Source organism: Pelodiscus sinensis, chromosome 20, assembly GCF_049634645.1.
Source record: "Pelodiscus sinensis isolate JC-2024 chromosome 20, ASM4963464v1, whole genome shotgun sequence".
NCBI classification, from domain to species: domain Eukaryota; kingdom Metazoa; phylum Chordata; order Testudines; family Trionychidae; genus Pelodiscus; species Pelodiscus sinensis.
Genome location: NC_134730.1, coordinates 12,673,590 through 12,694,441, shown reverse-complemented (window position 1 = coordinate 12,694,441; position 20,852 = coordinate 12,673,590). Strand labels below are relative to the sequence as shown.

The 20,852-nt window shown below is 45.4% G+C and overlaps 1 protein-coding gene and 1 non-coding gene across 3 annotated transcripts; one reads left to right on the top strand and one right to left on the bottom strand.

The window, feature by feature from the left end:
- Positions 1-3,075: 3,075 nt before the first annotated feature.
- On the bottom strand, positions 3,076-3,148 carry TRNAR-UCG (transfer RNA arginine (anticodon UCG)). The gene has a single exon. It is a non-coding gene; the product is annotated as a tRNA-Arg (tRNA).
- A 5,047-nt stretch (positions 3,149-8,195) lies between these two features.
- LOC102460885 (5-hydroxytryptamine receptor 3A-like) lies at positions 8,196-19,054 on the top strand. Of its 2 annotated transcripts, none has more exons than XM_025178122.2 (9): positions 8,196-8,319; positions 8,606-8,763; positions 10,221-10,265; positions 10,355-10,464; positions 11,754-11,923; positions 13,980-14,140; positions 17,036-17,246; positions 18,021-18,188; positions 18,689-19,054. In XM_025178122.2, the coding sequence occupies exons 1-9, from the start codon at positions 8,274-8,276 to the stop codon at positions 18,934-18,936; spliced, it is 1,317 nt and encodes a 438-aa protein (XP_025033907.2). In that variant the 5' UTR covers positions 8,196-8,273; the 3' UTR covers positions 18,937-19,054. The 2 variants fall into 2 exon arrangements, with proteins under 2 accessions (XP_025033907.2, XP_075760374.1); XM_075904259.1 differs by lacking the exon at positions 8,196-8,319 and adding an exon at positions 8,384-8,520.
- Positions 19,055-20,852: the final 1,798 nt, after the last annotated feature.

Below are 20,852 nucleotides of genomic sequence, written 5' to 3'. Positions count from 1 at the left end.
GTTAGTCTTTACAGTGCCACAGGACTCCTTGGCTGTGTCTACACTGGCCACTTATTCCGGAAAATCAGCTGCTTTTCTGGAATAACTTGCCAGCTGTCTACACTGGCCACTTGAATTTCCGGAAAAGCACTGACGATCTACTGTAAGAAATCAGCTGCTTTTCCGGAAATACTATGCTGCTCCCATTCGGGCAAAAGTCCTTTTTCCAGAAAACTGTAGACAGCACAGTAGTGTTTTCCGCAAAAAAGCCCCGATTGCGAAAATGCCGATCGGGGCTTTTTTGCGGAAAAGCGTGTCTACATTGGCACAGACGTTTTTCCGGAAAAAGTGCTTTTCCGGAAAAGCATCCTGCCAATGTAGACGCGCTTTTTCCGGAAATACTTATAACAGAAAACTCTTCCGTTTTAAGCATTTCCGGAAAATCATGCCAGTGTAGACATAGCCCTGGTTTTTAATTCACTCCCTGGCATTCTCCACTTTCCTATCACCTATCTTCTATCTCTTGTCTCATAATTTTGTATAGATTCAATTTGACTAGTTACCTCATCTGTGTACCTATCTATTGAAGCCCTAATTAAAAATTATAATGCATAACAACACATTTTTTGCTTATCCTAAGAACAAGAGAATGGTCATACTGGATCAGATCAATGGTCTATTTAGCCTAATATCCTGTCTTCCGTCAGTGCCCAGTGCCATATGCACCAGACGTAATGAACAGAATGGGCTTGATCCTTCTGCCATCCAGTCCCATAAGGTTTCTGGCCTCCAGCTAAAACTTACTTTTTTCCTGTCTGTTTCTGTCATCTATTCTTCATTGTCAGCCCTGCTGGCTCCATCCAGTTTTTATTTTACAGGTGTGTTTTTGTGGCCTTCCCATACAATGGCTGGTTTACTTGTTAAAGTATCTTGTTGGAAGTTGGGGGAGGGCAGCTGAACTTAACAATTCCCTCACAACCTCTGTTTCAGCCTGCTATTTGCATAGATCAGGGATTTTTACAGACAAGACATCCAAGCGAGTTTTAAAGTACATGAAATATGTCTCAAATCAGAGTGCCCAACTGCTGTTTTTAAACAGTATCAAAACACACTTCAGTGTTGATATGTCCACTGCCTTCCTTGACCCAACCCATGCATTTATTTTTCACTTGCTGCTTTCACAGATCTGATCTGGGGCTGACAGCTTCTCCAGGTCACCTCTTTGCTCTCCAAATGCTTTTTGGGAGCGTGATTGTGTTGGTGTAATTAGTCTGTGATAAAAGTTCTCTAATGAGGACCTGTAAAAGAGTTTATTAATTGTAAATGCACAACTGAGGCTACGTCTAGACTGCAGGCTTCCTGCACAAGAAGCTTTTATTGGAAGAGATCTTACACAAAAACTTCTTGCTCAAGAGTGCGTCCACGCTGCAAAAGTGCATCAAAAAAGTGATGGGCTTTTGAGAAAGAGAGCATCCAGACTGCATAGACGCTCTCTCGAAAGTAAGCACTGATTGGTACACACAGAATGGCCACCAGAGCCCCTGTGCTTTTTCCTCTTTCCTCTTTTAGTGCAAAAACCCCCTCTTCCCCACCCACACACACCTTTTGGCAAAAGAACTCTTTCTCAAAAAGGCTTCTTCCTCATAGAAAGAGGATTACTAATGCCAGAAAAACCCCGCTGTTCTTTTGATTCTCTTGTGCAAAAACACACTTGAAGTGTGGACGCTCTGCAAGTTTTTGTGGAAAAATGACTGTTTTTCCACAAAAACTCTGTAGTGCAGACATAGCCTGAATATGTTTAATATTTTTCCATGGTAATTAAAGCTCCTTAGGGATGAAGACATTAAAGTCTGAGATACTAGGACAAAGAAATTAAACAGAACAGCTGGCTACCCCACACGGACTTCAGCCCAAACTCTCTACCTTGGCAGACTAAGTCTACCCATATGTGCTAACTGCCAACCCTTGATCTTTAATGATGAACTTCTATGGGTCTGCAGCACATGCCTACAACTCACAGTCATGTCGTTTTCATTGGCAGTAGTTCCACATTTCCCCTCCTTACACATGTCACTGGGCTCCTCTCTCCACCCTACCACCTTCTTTCCTTATAAATAAAGTAGATGTCTCCTTTCCACAAAAAAAGGCCATACTTCACTGTTAACTAATGTTTGTCCCTGCTTCAATAACAACTTCAGAAGGGGGAAAGGAAGAAATCAGCAACCTGTGACCTGTAGTTTCCAGAGGCGGATAGCCATTATTTGTTCTCTCAGGCTCTGGATTTCAAAGTAGGACATATGTAAAACTTCAGTGGGGTTAGCCATACATTTAAGTCAGTTCATTTAGCCTGGTTTTCTAGTAGCATCTCTGATCTGATCGGCTGAGTGCATTAGGGCTCCTTTGGGCAGCTAATTTTGGTTTTTCATAGGAAAGACCTTGGGCACATTGTGGCTATGTCTACCCAGAAACATTATTTCGAAATAACTAGCACTATTTTGAAATAACATCGTCCGTGTCTACATAGCCAGCAGTTATTTCAACATAATGTCGAAATGCTGTCAAGCTGGAGGACTTCTTACCCCGACTCCTGTAACCTTCAATTTATGAGGAGTAAGGGAAGTTGAAGAAAGAGGGCTCTATTTCGAAATAAGTGCTGTGTAGACAGCATCAAAACTTGAAATAAGGTATTTCAAAATAAGCGATGCAATTGACGTAGCTCAATTTGTATAGCTTATTTTGAGTTGAGCCCTGCTGTGTAGATGCAATGCTGTACTGCAGCGTTATTTCTGAATAACTGACATTATTTCAAAATAACATAGTGCGTGTCTACACAGCAAGCCTTTATTTTGAAATAATTTCAAGGTGGAGGATTTCTTACTCCTACTCTTGTAACCCTCATTTCATGGGGAGTAAGAGAAGTTGAAGGAAGAGTATTCTTCCTTCAACTTCCTGCTGTGTTGTCAGCACCAAAAGCCAAATTAAGCTATTTCTACTTCAGCTATGCATTAGATATAGCTGCAGTTACAGATCTTAATCTGACTTTTGCCCTGCAGTATAGACATGCTCCTTTTCTGGGAGGGGAAAAAATGGCTAAATCGACCACGAAGGGACTCGAACCCTCAATCTTCTGATCCGAAGTCAGACGCCTTATCCATTAGGCCACGCGGTCATCTTGGCTGCATTTTAGGCACATAATAAGAAAGAGCATCCTGCTCACTGCTTCCAAGGGATTTTATTCGCTACAAAGCAACTGCCTACACGCGCAGCTAGACCAGCCACCCGCACACGTGCTCTCCACCAGCCCCCACTCTGTTTTTGTCCTGATGCCCACGCGGGAAGGGGACGAGAAGGAAATTCCCTCCACTGGGCTCCTGATCTGCGAACAGCCTCCGGGAAAGCAGCTGCCCTTTGTATTCTCCTTTCCCCCCCACCCCTCCCAAACTGCTTTCTTTGCTCTGCGCCCCTAAGTCCCGACCTTTAGCCACGGACCAGCTGCGGAACCCTACTCCAGAGCAGCTGTCCCGGCCCCTCGCTGGTCAGCAGAGATTTTTTTTCCTTCCCTTCCCAGTCTCTCCCCCGCCTAGGGCAGCAGGTTCCGCTGCGCCTCCGCTGCCCGGGGGCCCGACCCCACTCGCTTTCCCCGCATACTCCACTCTGCCCCCGGAGCCAAGGCGGTGGGCAGGCAGCGCGGCTCTCCCTGGAGAAGGGAGCGGACCCAGCAGGCTGGCCGGGAGGCTGGAAGAGTTCGTGGCGGGGGAGGGCCGAAAAGAGCTACTGAACCGACCTGTCACCCTGGTAATATAACAACTTCAAGCTAGGGGGAGGCAGCAGCTGTCAAGATTTGTGGGATGTCCTGCTCAACACACCCACCCTGGGGAGGTTTGATTTTCTGGGGATATGTCTGCAAGGCTATTTCGGGATACCTGAGTCTAGGGAAATGACTACCCTGCCTCCTCTCAGCAAGTCTGTTAGTTTAGACTTGCTCTTCCGACCTCCCTGTAAACTCATTCTACAAGGAGTAAGGGAGGCTTCGGACTAGCGCTGAAATTTGGAATTTGGCACTGTGTAGACAGCACCAAATGACAAAATAAGCTATTTTGAAATAAAATACACACTTTGCATGGCTCAAAAAACACTAGGGATGTTACGGTGCTGTGTAGATACATCAGGGCTGTGTCTACACTGGGCCACTTATTCCGGAAAATCAGCCGCTTTTCCGGAATAAGCTGCGAGCTGTCTATACTGGCCCTTGAATTTCCGGAAAAGCAACGACGCTCTACTGTACAAAATCAGCCGCTATTCCGGAAAAGCTACGCTGCTCACACTCGGGCATAAGTCCTTATTCCGGAACACTGTTCCAGAAAAGGGCCAGTGTAGACAGCCCAGTAGTCTTTTCCGGAAAAAAGCCCCGATCGCGAAAATGACGATCGGGGCTTTTTTCTGGAAAAGCATGTCTACATTGGCCATGGACGCTTTTCCAGAAAAAGGGCTTTTCCGGAAAAGCATCCTGCCAATGTAGACGCTCTTTTTCCAGAAATACTTATAATGGAAAATTGTTCTGTTTTAAGGATTTCCGGAAAAGGGTGCCAGTGTAGACGTAGCCCAGGCGTGGGCATCTCTGCTGAGTAAAGTGACACTATCCCAGCCCATATTACATTGACTACCAATGGGGGAGGAGCAGATCTGGCCCTGATCTTACAGTTTATGGTGCTCTTGGGACTTACCCACTTTTCCAGCCACACTCAGTTTAACCTCTGCCATGCATGGGCTGCTTTGATGCTAGTTTCATCTTTTCAAGGCATCAACCTGAGAGCAGAAAAGGCCAGTCCCAGATGCCTCAGATGCTGCAGATGGAAGGACACCCCTGGCTGGGCACTAGGGATGTTAACTAATGAGTAATTTACTAGTCGAGTAGTCGATGGAATTTCCATCAACTACTCGACCAGTTGATAGGCACTTCTGCATTCCTCCTTTAAAATGTACAAGAGCCCCAGCAGGAATTCAAACGAGGAAATGCAGAATTCCGGCACGCGGGGCCCAGAGTCAGCAGGACTTCCCGCTGGCCCTGGGCTGCACGTGGCATGCCAGATTGGAAATGAACAAGAGTCCCCAGTGGAGGCTCTTGTGCATTTCAAAGCGGAAGCACCCTCATGGAGCCTGAGGGCAGTGGGGGACTCAGAATCCCCTGCTGAGCCCAGGCTCCATGTTGTGATGCCACTTTGAAATGACACTCGGAGCGTGGAGAGTCCCCAGCTGATCCCGGGCTCTCTGCAGCTTTCTGCAGAACCCGGGATCTGCTGGGAATCCCTGTCCTGCTGGCCCCATGCTCCACTGGCTAGACACAGCGCAGGCATGTGCCATCCCTGCAATGTGCAGGCCAGCCCCAATGAGATGAGGGAGAGAGCAACAGAAGCCTCTTCATATACTACCACTATTGCCTGCATGCAGTGGCCCCATAGACACTGCTCCCTTTGGCCAGGAACAGGAGCAGTGTGGGACAGGGGTCATGACCTTTTGGGGTTTCCCAAGCTTTTATAGCCTGTGAAGCACAGAAGTTCGGGTGCAGGGAATCTGAAGGCAAGAGGGAGGTGCTTTAGGGCTGCACTGTGTAAAGCAGGGCTGGCAGTTGTGAAAGCACCAAGCCTATGAAACCTAAACAGTACAGGGAGCAGTGAAGAATGAGCATCAGGATAGAGCTGGCACTTTAGTTTAAGCAGTGGGAATTAAGTGGGATAAAGTGTCGGCACTGAAGGACCATGTCACTGTCTTACCAGGAAGGTCGTTTTTTAATTTCCTACAACTTTCAGAACTAGAGCAGGTGATGTTTTTACAGCGAGTGACAGATTTTTCCATTAGCTGGTTGTGCGAAAAGATCCAGTGGGTTTATTGCAGTGAATCAAAAAGTGTATTTCAGAGCAAATAAAACATCTTTAACCCAGAGTGTTTTGCTCCCAAGCATCTTCAAAGGGCTACATTAATAAAACAGCCAAAAGACGGCCATCCTTAATTCTAAAGGTGCTTAACTAGGATATGGAAGACCAGGTGGTCAAGTCCCCTGTGGCAGAGTGCAAAAGCAAGACTGTCCAATAAGCAGCAGGACCCTCTTGGGACAAAATTTTAAAATAAAAAAAGCATGGATTTATTTAAATAACTAAGTCATCTCAACAAGAAGGACTACTTTCCAGAGCATACCTCCAAAGGCCATAGATAGCATTCCCAACTTTTCCCTCCTGTCACTCTAACACTAAAACACTCACACTGGCTGATGTAGAAGCCAAGGATATTTGTAGAGGACTTTCCTACCCAGAACCCTTTTCAGGGAAAGGAAGTCCCATCTTTATCTCTCCAGGAGACTGACAAACCATCCAGCCAACAAAGTGTCCTTTCCCCTAATCCTGGTTTGACAAGAACATCATCCCACTACACCCCATACATTTTGGGATTTCCTGCTTTTCATAGGTTGTCCCCTTAGTTCCCCTTAGTCTCATTAGCATCTCATTAGTATCTATGTAAACATGTTCCCATGGTAACCTGAAATAAGAGCAGAATTTTCCCTGATGTTTCAATCATAGAATCATAGAATAAATAGGATTTGAAAATACCTTGAGGTCATCAAGTCCAGTCCCTTGCACACATGGCAGGATCATAGACCATCTAGACCAGAAGAGGGAAACCTCTTTTGGGTCAGGGGCTGCTGACTCATAGAAAAAAATCAGTTGGGGGCTCACAGAAGTGAGGAGCAAAAATAAAATAAAAAACCCTTGCTGATGTGGCCCCCGACTGTGCAGGAGAAAGACACTCCCCACATTTTCTGCGCACATCAGAGGCTGGGGGGGAGGCAGATAGATTCTATGTGCTCCAGCCTCACGGTGGGGCATCGGGGCACTGGAGCACCAGCACAGACTCTCCGATTTGGGATGGGGGGGAGCACTGAGCATTGGGGGCTAGATCCAGTTTGGGCCTGAGGTTCCCCACCTGGGATCTAGACCATTCCCAACAGTGTTTGTCTAACTTTGTGCTTAGACAGGTACAAACAGCATATTTTCCTGACCATCGCCTACTGGCCCATTCTTTACATAAGTTTGTAAATTGACAGACACACGATTAGTCATAGATCGCCTACTTGAAGCACACCTCCTTAAGCCTGAGGCCTAGCATAACTAAGTTAAACTTATGTGCCTTAGCCTGTGTAGACCTTGCATTACAGCCTTGCTTTTTTAATATACCCAATACACACGCCTCACTCTTATTCACTAGTAAATTTCACACGCCGCTGATACAATCCTACTTGTAACTCAACTTATACCTATAACTTAAATCTATGTATCACACTTTGATTCCATATGGGCTACCAGATGAGTCTGCCATGACAACAGATAGCACAGTTAAATGATACAATGAACTAACTGGCTGCATAATGCCTTGGCCAAATCACCCCTAATGTAATTCCATGGAATTAAATGATTTTGGAGCTCATGCTGTATCCTGCTGTTGCCTCTCCGGCTTGTTCCAAAGTCACCCACGGTTCAATCACAGCAGATGTTAGAGGGGGTTTTAACTGAAAAAAGTGACATGAAGGACAGTGATGAACCCTCACTGTCAATTAGGGCTAGCAAGGCTAGGGAATGATGTGCATGTGCTGAAATTGTCTGCTCACCCCACAAAAGGAAAAAGAAACGAGAGTGCAGATGAATGTGCGAAAGGACTGATGGCTAGAAAATGGAGAAGTTCTACCACAGGGTCACTCACCACCCCCCTCGCCTGAGCAACCCACATATGGGAACAGGAATTCAAACACAAGAGAATTTTAAGTGAGTTGTGTAGCCCCAAATGTTGCTTTATCAGACAAGTAAAAACCTAGAGTGACTCTATTTCCAGAGAAATGGAACTGCATCAGATTTAACACATAAACATGCACAAGACTTGGCTCTTAAAGGGCTAATGCTTTTAGCATTATGCTTGGTGATACTGAATCCTTCCCTTTTCTCTGCATAAGTTCTTTTTTTGGGGGTGGAGTGTGGAATCCATGAAGTTAAAGCAAATGATTCCTACTGCAGCACTGGCCCTATAACATCAATATCATTAACAGTAATTTGCCAGGCAGATCCCAAGAGCCAGCTGAGTGCATCAACCCATTATCATTGAATTCTTCATTAAAAAAAACCTAGCCTTCAATTACATCAGCTTTCTCCCTGCACTGATTAATATCAAATCACCAGCACCTCAGCAAATAGCCACAGGCAACTCTTGGTAGCGTCAGTTCTACCACTTGCTTCATTAGGAAAAGGGGGAAGATGTGGGAAGCCTTCTTAGCCATTCTCACTGTGTCTTTGGCAACAGGTAAGTTACATTTATAGTAAGACCAGGGGAAAAACAACCAGATTACACCTGAGTCATTTAGATTCTCATATATGCATTAGGAAGATTAAGACGGGCACCCTAGTTCCACCAGTGTGAAAGGGAAAAGATCTGACTGTGGTTTTCTAGTAGCTATGGCACAATGTCTTTATCCTCTGATGTGCATTCCCATTCGTAGTCTGGGTGTGTGGTATATGTTGACATCCTGCCAGTATTGCTCTATTAAAATGAATTTAAATGTAACTCAACTTTCATTTTATTTCCACAGGTGCTACCCCAGAACAGCTCTGTACGTATGATGATGTCATTCACTACTTGAATATCTCTTATGAAAAGGCACCCATGCTACATACAATACCCAAGAAAAATTGGAAAGAGCCGTTGAAAGTGGAGATAGAATTTTTATTGTTTTCCATCCTCTCAGTGGTAAGGAAACAAATGTTATTAGTTTTATAGTGGGAAATTTTGTGGAAAGTGAGATGTTGAGGCAGCTGATGACCCATGAGTGAGTGAGTAATTTTTCTCTTTCTCTGGCCAGTCCATATCAGGAGTAAATCCACTGATCACAGCTACTCATGTGAAAAGTTTGATGCTATACACCTTAGATCTTCTAAAGACTTTATGGCTGTGGTCTGAAAGCATAATCCAGAGCAATGTATATAGGGAGGCTCCAGATGTAAAATAGTTTGTCACATTCACACAGATGGGGGTATTGTTTAAAATCTCTTTAATGCTCACCCAATGTTAAACAGGTGTCACATTAAAATGAACTCTAAGGCTACGTCTACACTGGCCCCTTTTCCGGAAGGGGCATGTAAATTTCACGAGTCGTCGTAGGGAAATCCGCGGGGGATTTAAATATCCCCCGCGGCATTTAAATAAAAATGTCCGCCGCTTTTTTCCGGCTTTTAAAAAAGCCGGAAAAGAGCGTCTAGACTGGCCCCGATCCTCCGGAAAAAGTGCCCTTTTCCGGAGGCTCTTATTCTTACTTTGAAGTAAGACTTTGAAGTAAGAATAAGACTTTGAAGTAAGAATAAGAGCCTCCGGAAAAGGGCACTTTTTCCGGAGGATCGGGGCCAGTCTAGACGCTCTTTTCCGGCTTTTTTAAAAGCCGGAAAAAAGCGGCGGACATTTTTATTTAAATGCCGCGGGGGATATTTAAATGCCGCGGATTTCCCTACGACGACTAGTGAAATTTACATGCCCCTTCCGGAAAAGGGGCCAGTGTAGACATAGCCTAAAAGATCACAGTACAGGGCAAGATTCATTTCTCTAGCAGCCTCCTACCTGCTTTGTAATTGGATAGTTAAGGTGCAATTTGTTGCCAAAGCAATGCAAAGTTGTCCAAGAATATTCAGGAATTTGGTCCTTGATTTGGATTTCATCAGAACTTCTTTCTTTTTCCTCCAAAAAAAAAGCCTTTTACAAGGGAAACACCACTCTCTGCTTAGCCTGCCTGGGTGCTGTGAATCCACATTATTATCCAGTGTTAAAGCAAAGTAGAGTGGGAGAGTAAGGAGAGACCTGGTAACTCTTATTGGGTTTTACCCTCCTTATATATCAGGTATTGGATTCTGTAGACTATATTTCCTTGAGCCTTGTTGCAATTTTTCTCCCATTCTGCTGTTCTGTTCTGGATCCTCTCCCAGACCAGATTTACACAGCCAGGTGTATCCTATCAGGCAATTATTTTTTCCAAACATTTATCCTTCCATTCTACTCTTCAGTTTGTAAGACCAAAAATAATAAGTCATTGACCTGACCTGATTTTCCCATATCTGTGATACCCATCATGATATTGTAAGAAAAAGACCAACCAACTGACAAGCGCCATCCCTACCTTAATGGAATCGTGCTAACCACGTCCCATTTTGCTTCTGTAGGTTGAAAAGCTACAGACTGTCACTGTCTATTTCTTGGTGACCATGGTAAGAGCCCTTTTCTGTAAAATCAAAGCCATTTCCTATGTGCTGTGAGTCCAAACATTGGTTCCATTTGTGATTTTTCTTTCCTCTAGAAGTGGGAAAATGTCTTTGCAACATGGAATCCTCAGGAGTTCTGTAACATTTCCAAACTCATTCTGCCAGTGGATACATTGTGGTCCCCATATATCGGCATTTATGAACAGTAAGACTCTCCTTAGCTGATTTTAATTCACTTCCTTATGACAGATAATTACAAGGGGCATGATTGGTGCCGCTGAAATCAATGGGACTAATTCACTGGAGTGAGGATTACTGGTACTCATATAAACAAAGGTTTTGGAGGATGATTTTTTTTTTTTTTTTTGTGGTAATGGGCAATAGCTGAGAGTCATGTAATTTATCTCATAGCAGTAAGAAAACATTGATTAATTAAAATGGGGATCAGGGAGAGAGTTTAGTCCCTGTGTGAGAGGGCACTACTACAGCATGTGTAGGCTATGGGCAAACTATCTGACAGTCAGGGAAGCCAATCAAAGAAAGAGAGACTTTCACAATATATCTTAGTGGCTATCACTATTCATTCTGGAGGACCATGAGCTGCCTGCAGTACTATTACAGTTGGTATTGTTCCAAAAGGGTTAATTATTAATGATTATTTGTCAAGCAGTAAGAGCAAGTGTAACCGCCTGCAGGCAGAACTAAACAGGGGATCTCAAGAGCGTGGTGTAGGAGCCTCTACAGTTTGAACTATAAAACCAGCTGCCTCTCAGCTTAGGCTGGAGAGCTCACTGTACATGGTCTAAGTGCCGCTACATGGAACAGTGAAGCACACCCACTGGGTATGCGTGTTACAGATGCGCATGACCACACAAGGCCTGATTCTGCTCTTACCTACATGCTGGCCTATCCGTTCTCTGCTTGTTTTCTCTCTTCCTGTTTTCTCCCAGTTTTGTTGTTGTTCTCCCTTGTTTTTAAATCTTTCATCTCTTGCAGACTCATACTCAGGACTTTCGGGGGGGGGGGGGGGCGCAAGCCATAGGAGGAGTTGGTGGCCGCCCAGCTTTGCCCTCGGTTCCACTCCTGGAGGTGGGGCAGAAAATCAGGCCCAGCCTTCCCCCAGTCGGAACACAGAGGAGGGAGGGAGACTGAGGCAGCGTGCCGCTCCTACCTTTCCCTGGATTGGCCGGAGCATGGGCGAGAGAGGCTGGGATAACACACTGCTCCAGCCTCATGCTTACTTGGGGAACCATGGGACTGATGCATTCATCCTTTCCCACCCACCCCCTATGTACGGGCCTGACTTGTTACTCACTGTCACTCACCCTTTCTCTTCCATTTCTTGTTGTACATAGATAGGGTCACTGACCAGTCAAAGTCAGACAAATAGCGAGTTGCAAATAAAATAGTGACTTCGATCTGCAGTGACTTCGATCTGCAGTGACTATTTGGTCATTTTACTGTTTGTTTTTGCTGAATCGTTGGTTTCTTCAGAGTGGATGAAGAGAAAACACTGAGCAGGTCCTTTCTGAACATCATTCACAATGGCACCATTCATACAACCCAGCAGCACCGTGTCACCATAGCATGCAACTTGGAGATGAACAAGTTTCCATTTGATACCCAGATGTGCCAGATAACCATCTTCCCATTTATGAATTCAGGTATGTCCATTTTTACTCACATTTACTACAGCTACATTGGATTTGTTGTTGCTGGCCACTGTCCGCAGACACAGAATGGACTAGCTGGATCACAGGTCTGATCTGCTCTTGAATTTTTAGGTGCTTATAGACAGTTTTGCCTGTTACATTACTGCTCAGCTTTCCCTTTGATATTTATATACCCACTGCCTCCCCTCCAGCCCCCCCCCCCAATTTTTTCTCTCTCTCCTCCCCCATTCCTCTTTCCCTATTTATTTTTGGTTCTGCACATCCAACTCTCTGGTCATCTGAAGAAGTGGGTTGTGCCCATGAAAGCTCATGATACCACCTACATGTTTCGTTAGCCTTTAAAGTGCTACCAGACTTTTTCTTTAATTTTTATGTTCACTAATCAATAGCATTCCCTGAGTTTAAAAAAATTACAGTGCAAGAGGGAAACTGGGCCATAGTATGATTTCCCACTATGGAGTCTTGTGTGTAAAGCTCTGGAAGAATCTAGGATCTTCCCCTTCAAGCCTTCCAGGAGTGGTCAGTTTAGTCAAATGTCTCGTCCCACTGACTGCAATAGGGATTACTTGAATTTACAAGATCTAGTCCTTAAATCATGCATGAAGGTCTAAATTAAAAACACAATTCAGATTTAAGTTGGTAGGAGTACTCACAGTAGTAAAAAGGGCTGCAAGATGGAACCCAAGATTAGAGATTTGAGTTCCAGGCTAAATCTGCATTAGCTGCGACATGTTTTCTTAGAGGCAAGACTTACTATAAAGCATGATCTTTTATTGTTTGCTCAGCACTGGTTTCCATTTAACTAGAACTAGTCTAATAATTCTGTTACACTTGAAAAACAATTGCCTTTGTTAAACTAAGATAGAAAATGTTTCATGACTTTCCTAGAGTTTAAAAACTGAAGGAGCCATTAGATCATCTAGTCTGGCATTCTGTGTATCACAGGCTACTAAATGTCACACAGTTAACCTTGTCTTGAGCCCAATAACATGTGTTTCGCTAAAGCAGCTCATCCAGAAAGGCAGCTTGTTTTGCTATGAAGAGGGAAACAGTGGCTAGGAGTGCAAGTATTAAACCAGACCAGTTCACAACAGGGAGGGAAGCATTCCAGGGAAACCATCTTGGTATTGAGCTCTGGATATTTTTCTCAGGAAAATGTTTCATTTCCTCAATGGCCACCGTAGTCAGTCTGTGAAGAGGATAAGAGCTACTCCCACGTATTCATGGAAGCACAGGAAAGACAGACCCTCCACACGGCTCCTCTAAGGGTGTGTCTACACTACATGGCTCCGTCAATGTAGATTAGGGTCGTAGGCAAATAATAGCTGTTTCATTTAAATTTAAATGGCTGCCGCACTGAGCCAAAAAACAGCTGATCAGCTGTTTGTCGGCTCAACGCGCTAGTCTGGATGCTCCCCCGTCGACATCAAAGGCATTTGTTGACCTCCCTGGTATGCCTGTGGGATGAGGTTTACTGAGGAGGTCGACAAATGCCTTTGATGTCGACAGGGGAGCATCCAGACTAGCGTGCTGAGCCGACAAACAGCTGATCAGCTATTTACATTTAAATGAAGCTGTGATTATTTACATCATGGCTTCATTTCCCTTTGCCCAATAAACAAATCTACATGGCTCCATCGACGGAAAGATTCCCACTGGCTTCAGTAGGATTTGGATCAAGGCCTTAAGATGGGAGACACAATGTAATCAAGTAGCCAAGACCAATGAAGTTATAAAACTCCAACTGTCTGCAGACATTTGTTCCCATTTAAGCAGTGAACACTTGGCTGGATTCTGATCTCATACTGGTATAACTCCAATTATTTCAATGAAACCATTCCCTGTTTACCGTAAATAAGAATCAAGCTCCAAATACACAAGAGCTGCAACTTTCCCACTGAAAGGGGCCTTCACTTTCTCTCCCCCCCCCCCCCCCCCCCCGCGCCTTCTAAATACACACCTGGCGTGTTCCAGTGATTTGAATTCCTTACCCTGAGAGAGGAAACACCTTTAAAGCACTGTGTTTTCACTTTCTTTCTCCAAACAGGGGACATCATACTCCTGTCCAATCAGACAACAGAGGTTGTGACTAAGCAAAGCAAACTTTATCTCCTCACCAGTGGGGAATGGAAGTTCATAAAGCTAAATATTATATCATATGAAGAGTTAGTGGGGGAAGAAGACTGGATTTCTGTGATCACCTATGAGGTATTGCATTGTCAGTGTATTCCACACCTTATATATTTCATTCATTCATTCATTCATTCATTCATTCATGTATCAAAAACACAAGTCTTCAGAACATTTGGGTTCATCTATGAATGCTATGACCACAACACAAGCAAAATATAGTCATCTTTACAGGACTGTGATGGGGCAGCACACGCACTAGCCGAGCGCCGTCCCCGGCATGCTGGGGCGAAACGGCGGCTCTGCGCTGGCTCCTGCTCTGCGCGGCTTGAGGGCCCCGACCAGTTGCGCCCGGCCACGCCGTCGCAGCCCTAGCCAGGCAGGAACAACGGGGAGCCGACACAGCCCTGCGGCACCGGCCGGCATAGGCGCCGTGGCGGGGCAACTTCCCCCGGCGGAGGAGGCGGTCCCGCCCCGCTACGGAGGACGTCATTGTGGCGGGATGCTCAAAAGGAGCGCCGTCGCCAGAGCGAGGGGGGAGAAGACGCACAGCAGGATGGAGGGCGGACGGACAGAGGCACTTCGGACCCTGTCTGCGGAGACCCTCGGGACCAAGCCGTCATGGCGACGCGGCGAGGGAGGTAGGAAGCGACCCAGGGCAGGGTATTGGAACCCAGGGAGTTGGTGTGTTTAGTGGACTCCCTCCCACACCAACCAGGGCTGGGGGGGCGCCGCATCCCCCCAGACCTTAGGGCCCTGGGTCAGGGCTCGGAGTGAGAGCGGGCCCGAGCCCCCCTACCTCCCCTCGCTGACGCGGACGACAGTAATACTCTACTGAGTGTGGACCGACCCTGCTGGACTCGGGGCAGGGCTCCTGGGTGATCAGGGAGCACAAGGGGAAGAGACCTCAGGTGAGGGAAGCCGGAGGGGAAGGGCGGAGGACCCTGTGTGGCCCTCGGGGAGGGTCACGCCGACACCATGCCCCTCCACAAGGACCAAAACCCACAATTACAAATAGACATTCCTCACCAGGCAAAATGCTTTATAAATTACTACAAGATTTACCGGGTGTTGCTGGGGTCCTTAACTCAATTAATATTTGTTTTTCTTCATTTAAATCATTGCTCTGGGGTGGGGTGGCATGAGGGGTTCAGTATGGAGGCTGTCCCAGGGAGAGAGGACTACTTCAGCCCTCTCTCACCGCAGCAACTTGGGGTCAGGTGAAAAGTGCCTCTCCATGATTTCTGCAGCTCCAGTGGGCACTGCTGGGGGAGGGTTCAAGGTTTGTCTGCCCCCTGCACTCCCCAGCCAGTCTGAGGGATGGAGCAAACAGTGCACTTTCCCTTCACTCCCTGATGAAGGGGACTAGCCAACTATATTCCCTTATGAATCAGGGAGGGGGAAACTTCAGCCCTCCTGCCCCCCTTAAAGGGCACCTGGGAGGTGAGAGGTTCGGGGTTGAGGCAGTCCTGGATGGAGGGCACCCCCAGACTGCCCCTTTTACCTGCCTGGTGATTCTGTCTCTTTTCTGTCTAGTTGTATGAGAAGCAATCCATTCCAGGCACATTCTATTGTCCTGGCACAACCAAACCAGCACATTGCTTTAAGCTATGGTAAGAGGAAGCAGTATACTGAATTGGTGGCCCTAGCTCTTACCATAAAGGAATTTTTTAAAAAAACAGACACACTCTATTAAACATACAGTAGGTAAGTATTTTAACAAAAGGTTTAGGGAGATAAATATTATTCTCTTATGTCCAAGCTTTAGCATTGCTACTTTAGTAAGTTTATAGGACTCTAACATCCCAAAACAGAATGATCTGATTAAAGTGAATGTTGCATGCCTCTAGGTAGAGGTCTCAAAATGTGTCCCCTCAGAGTATTGTGCCAGGCCTGCCTGACCCCTGCAACAGAGGTAAAAACCGGGCACCATCTACTGCTAGTGCCAAGTGCTGTGTTCTTCAAGGAGGTCATGGGGAAATATGCAACTTCCGTGTCTAAACAGGAGAACTGCAGCAGTTTCACAAATCCAGCAGCGCATGGGCCCAAGACAATTCATGGCACCAGTTCCACTGCCAAATTCCTAGCATCTCACTCCTAACAAATGCTCCCGAGGCCACAAAGAATATGGAACCAAAGCAGTCCACTGCACAAGCCAGATGATGCTTAATCAAAATGATCTTTGACAGCACAACACTCATATGTTGTCAGAAAAATACGGAGTCAGAGACTAATGCTGACAGGTCTCTAGCTTCCTTCAAAGCTGATTAAAAAATACTCTTCATGATCTAGAACTACACAGTTATAGGACCAGATCTTCACTAATTTCTATCAGCTGAGGATGTGGCCTAACATATTTTCTTCTTGCTTTAAGATATCTAGCATAGGCCATTGTGAGACAGGTTACTGCAATAGAGGGAACTTTTCATCTGCTTCATTTTGAATATGTGGGTTTAGGGGACTAGAAGAAAAAATCAGCCAGATAAGAGCATATGTATTCAATGGACATGTGCATGAATATACACAGAGAGGATACAACCAGGAAAATAGTAAGAGTGTGCAGAAGAATTTAGGGCTCAGCACAAAATGAAGGCAAAGGGGGTTAGGTGGAGTGGATGGAAGTAGATGTTAGAAAGAGATGGGCTGGTAAGGAAGAGCCAGCAGGACAAATGGAAGAAAGGTCAGACTACAAGAGGAGGGGAAGTAGGAGTTAGAGGGAAGGGACCCAGAAGAAAATGAAGGTAAGCAAGCAAGGAAAGAAAGCTAGGGACAGGACGAATGTGAGTATTTAAGGCTGGTAGTTGAAGCTTGGGCTGCACTAGAGAGGAAGAAGGTCACTGAGGCCTGTTCCCACCTTTGAGTTGATAGCTTAAATTCCAACCAACTTTGGAAGAGTCTGTGTCATCCCATCAAGACCAGTGTTAATCCAGGCCATTGTCTCATTTCATGTTTGCCTTGTTCCCCCCCTCCCAGATCTCCATGAAGAGACGACCCATTTTATACGTTTTGAACCTTATCTTCCCAACAAGTGCGCTCTACTTAATGGATATGGCTATTTTGTTCAGCTCCGGCTCCTATGGAGACAAGATCAGCTTCCAGCTGACACTCATCGTTGGAGAGTCAGTGTTAGCTGTGATTCTTGAGAATATTATTCCCACTTCTTCTGATGACCCACCCGTAATAGGTACTTGTCTTTATTGAGTAACAGTCACATGCACTAGATCTAAGGAAGAGAGCAGAGTACAACCATGCCACCTGTTCAGCTACAGTAAAAAAAGGAACACATAGCCGCTGCTTTAGAGCTGTAATAATAGAAGTTTCTGTTCAGAGTAGTTTTTGGACTTTAGGGCCTTATATTTCTTCTACCAAGCAGGAGAAAACAGTACAATAATTCCTCAATGAACACATACCCGCTTAACATGTTTTTGCGATAGCACGATTTTTTTTTTAAGGAACGTTTTTTGAATTACACGACCATCCCCAGAATAGCACGATTTCCCCATCAGGCCCGTTGCCGGCGGCTGCGCGGGGCTTCCCCCACCTCCCTGCAAAGCAGCGGAGGGTTCGCCACTCACCGCGCCGTTTCCCAGCGACCCCCCCCCCTCGCCGGACGCAATGCGGGTCCCAGCAGACCTGTCACAGGGGCAAACCAATCCCCCTTCCCTCTGCTCCCCTTCACTTCCCCAGAGTCAAACACCTCCCCTCCCTGCTGTAACCCAGTCCCCTTTCTCCCCCAACCTTATGTCCCGGTCCCAACAGACACCAACACTTGAAACACAACCCCCACCTTTTCCATTATTTTCAATGGGAAATTGACCCTGCATAACATGTTTTCACTTAACACGATCATTTTCTGAAACATATCTATAGTGTTAAATGAGGAATTACTATAGATAAGAGTGACTAGACCTCGAGGAAGTAAGTTTATCAAGCACATCCTTTGCCTCTTGTTTTGCAGTGATGTTTTTCATAGGTGTCTTTGTCCTAATGTTTTTGGGTATATTGGAGACCTGCTTTTTAATGCAACTGAAGGCGAAACCCCTACACCCTTTACGCAAGGCTATTAGACTGCTTAAATGCGCCACGCAACCTAGAACAACATCCAGAGACCTCCTAAGCAAACAAGGTTGGTGTTTGGTTACCTACTTTGGAATGTTCCGTATCCAGTTGCTGGGTTCTGTCAGTAGGGAGCACTTATCTCAGGAAATCAATCATGCCAGCAGGCTTAGAACCAAAGCTGATTGTGTTTCAGGACACGTTTGATTCTAAATTCACAAACTTTAAGACACCTACCACTGCTCAACATCACCATGGTGCATATGTTATCCTAATCAAATATACAGCATAGAGGCAACTGTGTATACAAAGAAGCTGTACCTTGGTTCTTTATGTAAACTCAGCAGTAAACACAGTGCCCTGAAGCATCCATCACCTCTGGCCCCCCTCACATGGTCATGGAGCCAGGACAGACCCTGAGATTTTCTGACAGAAAAAGGTTTGAAGTTTTAATTAAAAAAAAACCTATCAAGCAAATAAAATCCAGTTTACGCTCCTGCAGGCCTCTGCTCTTGTCCAAAATTTCCCCTAACGTATATTTACATTTGGCTGCTGTTTTTCCCATTGTAGGAGACTCGCTGACTGAGATGGTCATGGGAGAACAGGAGAGCAGAGATTCAGACCCACTTGGAAAGGGAAATACAGAACCACCCATGCTTGTGGGAAGAATCGATGCAGACAGGCAAGGAACTGGCAAGCAGGCGGAACCACAGGCGTGCGAGTCTGATCTGCACTTTCTGGAGAAGTTGTTTTTCTGCAGTCATTTGCTCTTATCTCTGCTCTTTTTCATATTTATTACTATACGGTGGAGCAGTTAAACATGGGCTAATTGCCGTTTCTAATACTTCCTTGTCTCAGCCTCCGAACCAGGTTTTGCTGATTCTTATGCTTGAATTAAACGATTTGCTGCATGTCTGAATAAAGGAATAAGGTCAAGAGCCTTGTTCTTGCATGTGTTTGGTAAAGCAGCATGTGCACCGTGGGCATCCCAACCACAAATAAGTTACCTGAATCAAATATATTCATGGAGCTGGCAGGAATTTATTGGCATTGGTATCAGTCACCTTACCTGTACCTACCGAAAGTGCTAAACTACACATGGATTGAAGTGGTTGCGAGTGAAAACAGTCAGATCAAAGTAAGTTACTTGTTATATACCAATTCTTACCCATAACATCTAAAAAGTCATCTAGGTTGGGCCTGATCTTTCCCGCTGCTCTATCTTTTATGTTTGTAGCAGGCATCTTTGGTGGTAAGTAGGGGCCGCGGGGAGTCTTCCGGCATCTAGCAACTGCCCTTATTGTTTGGTTCTCACTCTTATATCCCTTTTTCCAAAAGCAGAAATTCTTTGCTCATTTCAAGCTTCCAAACTTGAGTGGAAAAATACCAGATCCAAAATGGGTTTCAGGCTCAGGTTTCAAAGGGCTTGTGAAGACAAAAGCCACCAGCCTCTCCTGGATGAAAGGGCAAAATTGCTGCCAGGTAAACCTTCATTGAGGAAGTAGCCAGGCCCTTGATGTTTCAGTGGAGAGACTTGTTTTTACTACAATTGACAGAAAATTAGTTATCTTAGGTGTTACTTGTAACAACTGCTAAGTAATTTTGGAGACAAGTTTTAATGTTGTGTGTAATCTGCGCATTCCTTTGCCTTACACGTGTGTCACTTTAGCAATACACCTTGAACCTCTCTAAGCCTGATCTCTCTCATCCAGAAACATCCATCATACAGAATGATCTGAGTTAGTCAGATGTCCACTTTTAATGGGTGTGGCCAAGTTTCCCACAGTCCCATAAAGTTTGTTTACAGCCACCAGTCCTAGCTCTGTGTCCAGTTCTGCTATTTACCTGTAGTTTACCCCATAAATGTCCTCTAACAGCCCAGTAAGCAGTGGAAGTGTTGGTAATGCTGTAGACAATATTGGCCTCCCGTGGCCCAGAAAATTCTCTTATTCAAAACTAGTCAGGTCCTGAGGGTGTGGAGTAGAGAGGTTCAACCTGTACTTGTGGGAGGAAAAAAATTACATGGCTGGAAGCCAGCAGAATCTGGCAACCCTGCACCTGAGCAACAGTAAACAAAATATCTCATGAGTCACATATAGAATTTAATGGACCACTGGTTGCCCACAGTGTTCTAACTCCACCAGCTCCTTATGTGGTCTAGGGAAAGTCCTGGTTATTTCCCCAGTGCCCAGTCATAAAAAGAAGTCACCATTCACTTCCAGGGATTAGTCTTATCACCACACCACTCTGGGGGTATTGACAGTGATTTTTTTTTACTTCCTGCCCTTCAGTGAGCTGGGCTGAAGGGACGTTTGACCAGTCTTTTCCCACAGAGCACAGAGTAATTTCTCAAGCCGTGACATCTCACTCAACAGTATTTGCAAAATTACTCCTGTAGGCTTCTGAGCTGGGTTCTTCTGATTTGACTCCATAGGTTCAAGGTGCAAAGGCTGGAGGGAGTGGGGTAATGCTAGAAACACAGCCCAAGAGCCTCGCTTCTCTGAGGCACTTACTCTGTATTCATACTCCATGTGTGGGGTGTAAGTGTATACAGATATGCACACATCCCCAAATTAACCTCAGAGATACAAGCATGAGCCAGCTATATTTGCTCAATAGTAAACTAGTGAAGGAGCAGCAGTGTTCAGAATGGAAGGCTCTTACACCTTAAACCACAAACCAGAGAATGCAGAATCAATGAGGAGAACTGTGCAAAGTCTCCCTAACTTCCAGC

Excerpts from the sequence above, each read along its gene's own strand:
- LOC102460885 (XM_075904259.1), top strand. The coding sequence starts at position 8,472 with ATGGCACAATGTCTTTATCCTCTGATGTGCATTCCCATTCGTAGTCTG. Across the intron at positions 10,465-11,753 it reads TATATCGGCATTTATGAACA|AGTGGATGAAGAGAAAACAC; the intron begins GTAAGACTCTCC and ends TGGTTTCTTCAG. Across the intron at positions 18,189-18,688 it reads AGACCTCCTAAGCAAACAAG|GAGACTCGCTGACTGAGATG; the intron begins GTTGGTGTTTGG and ends TTCCCATTGTAG.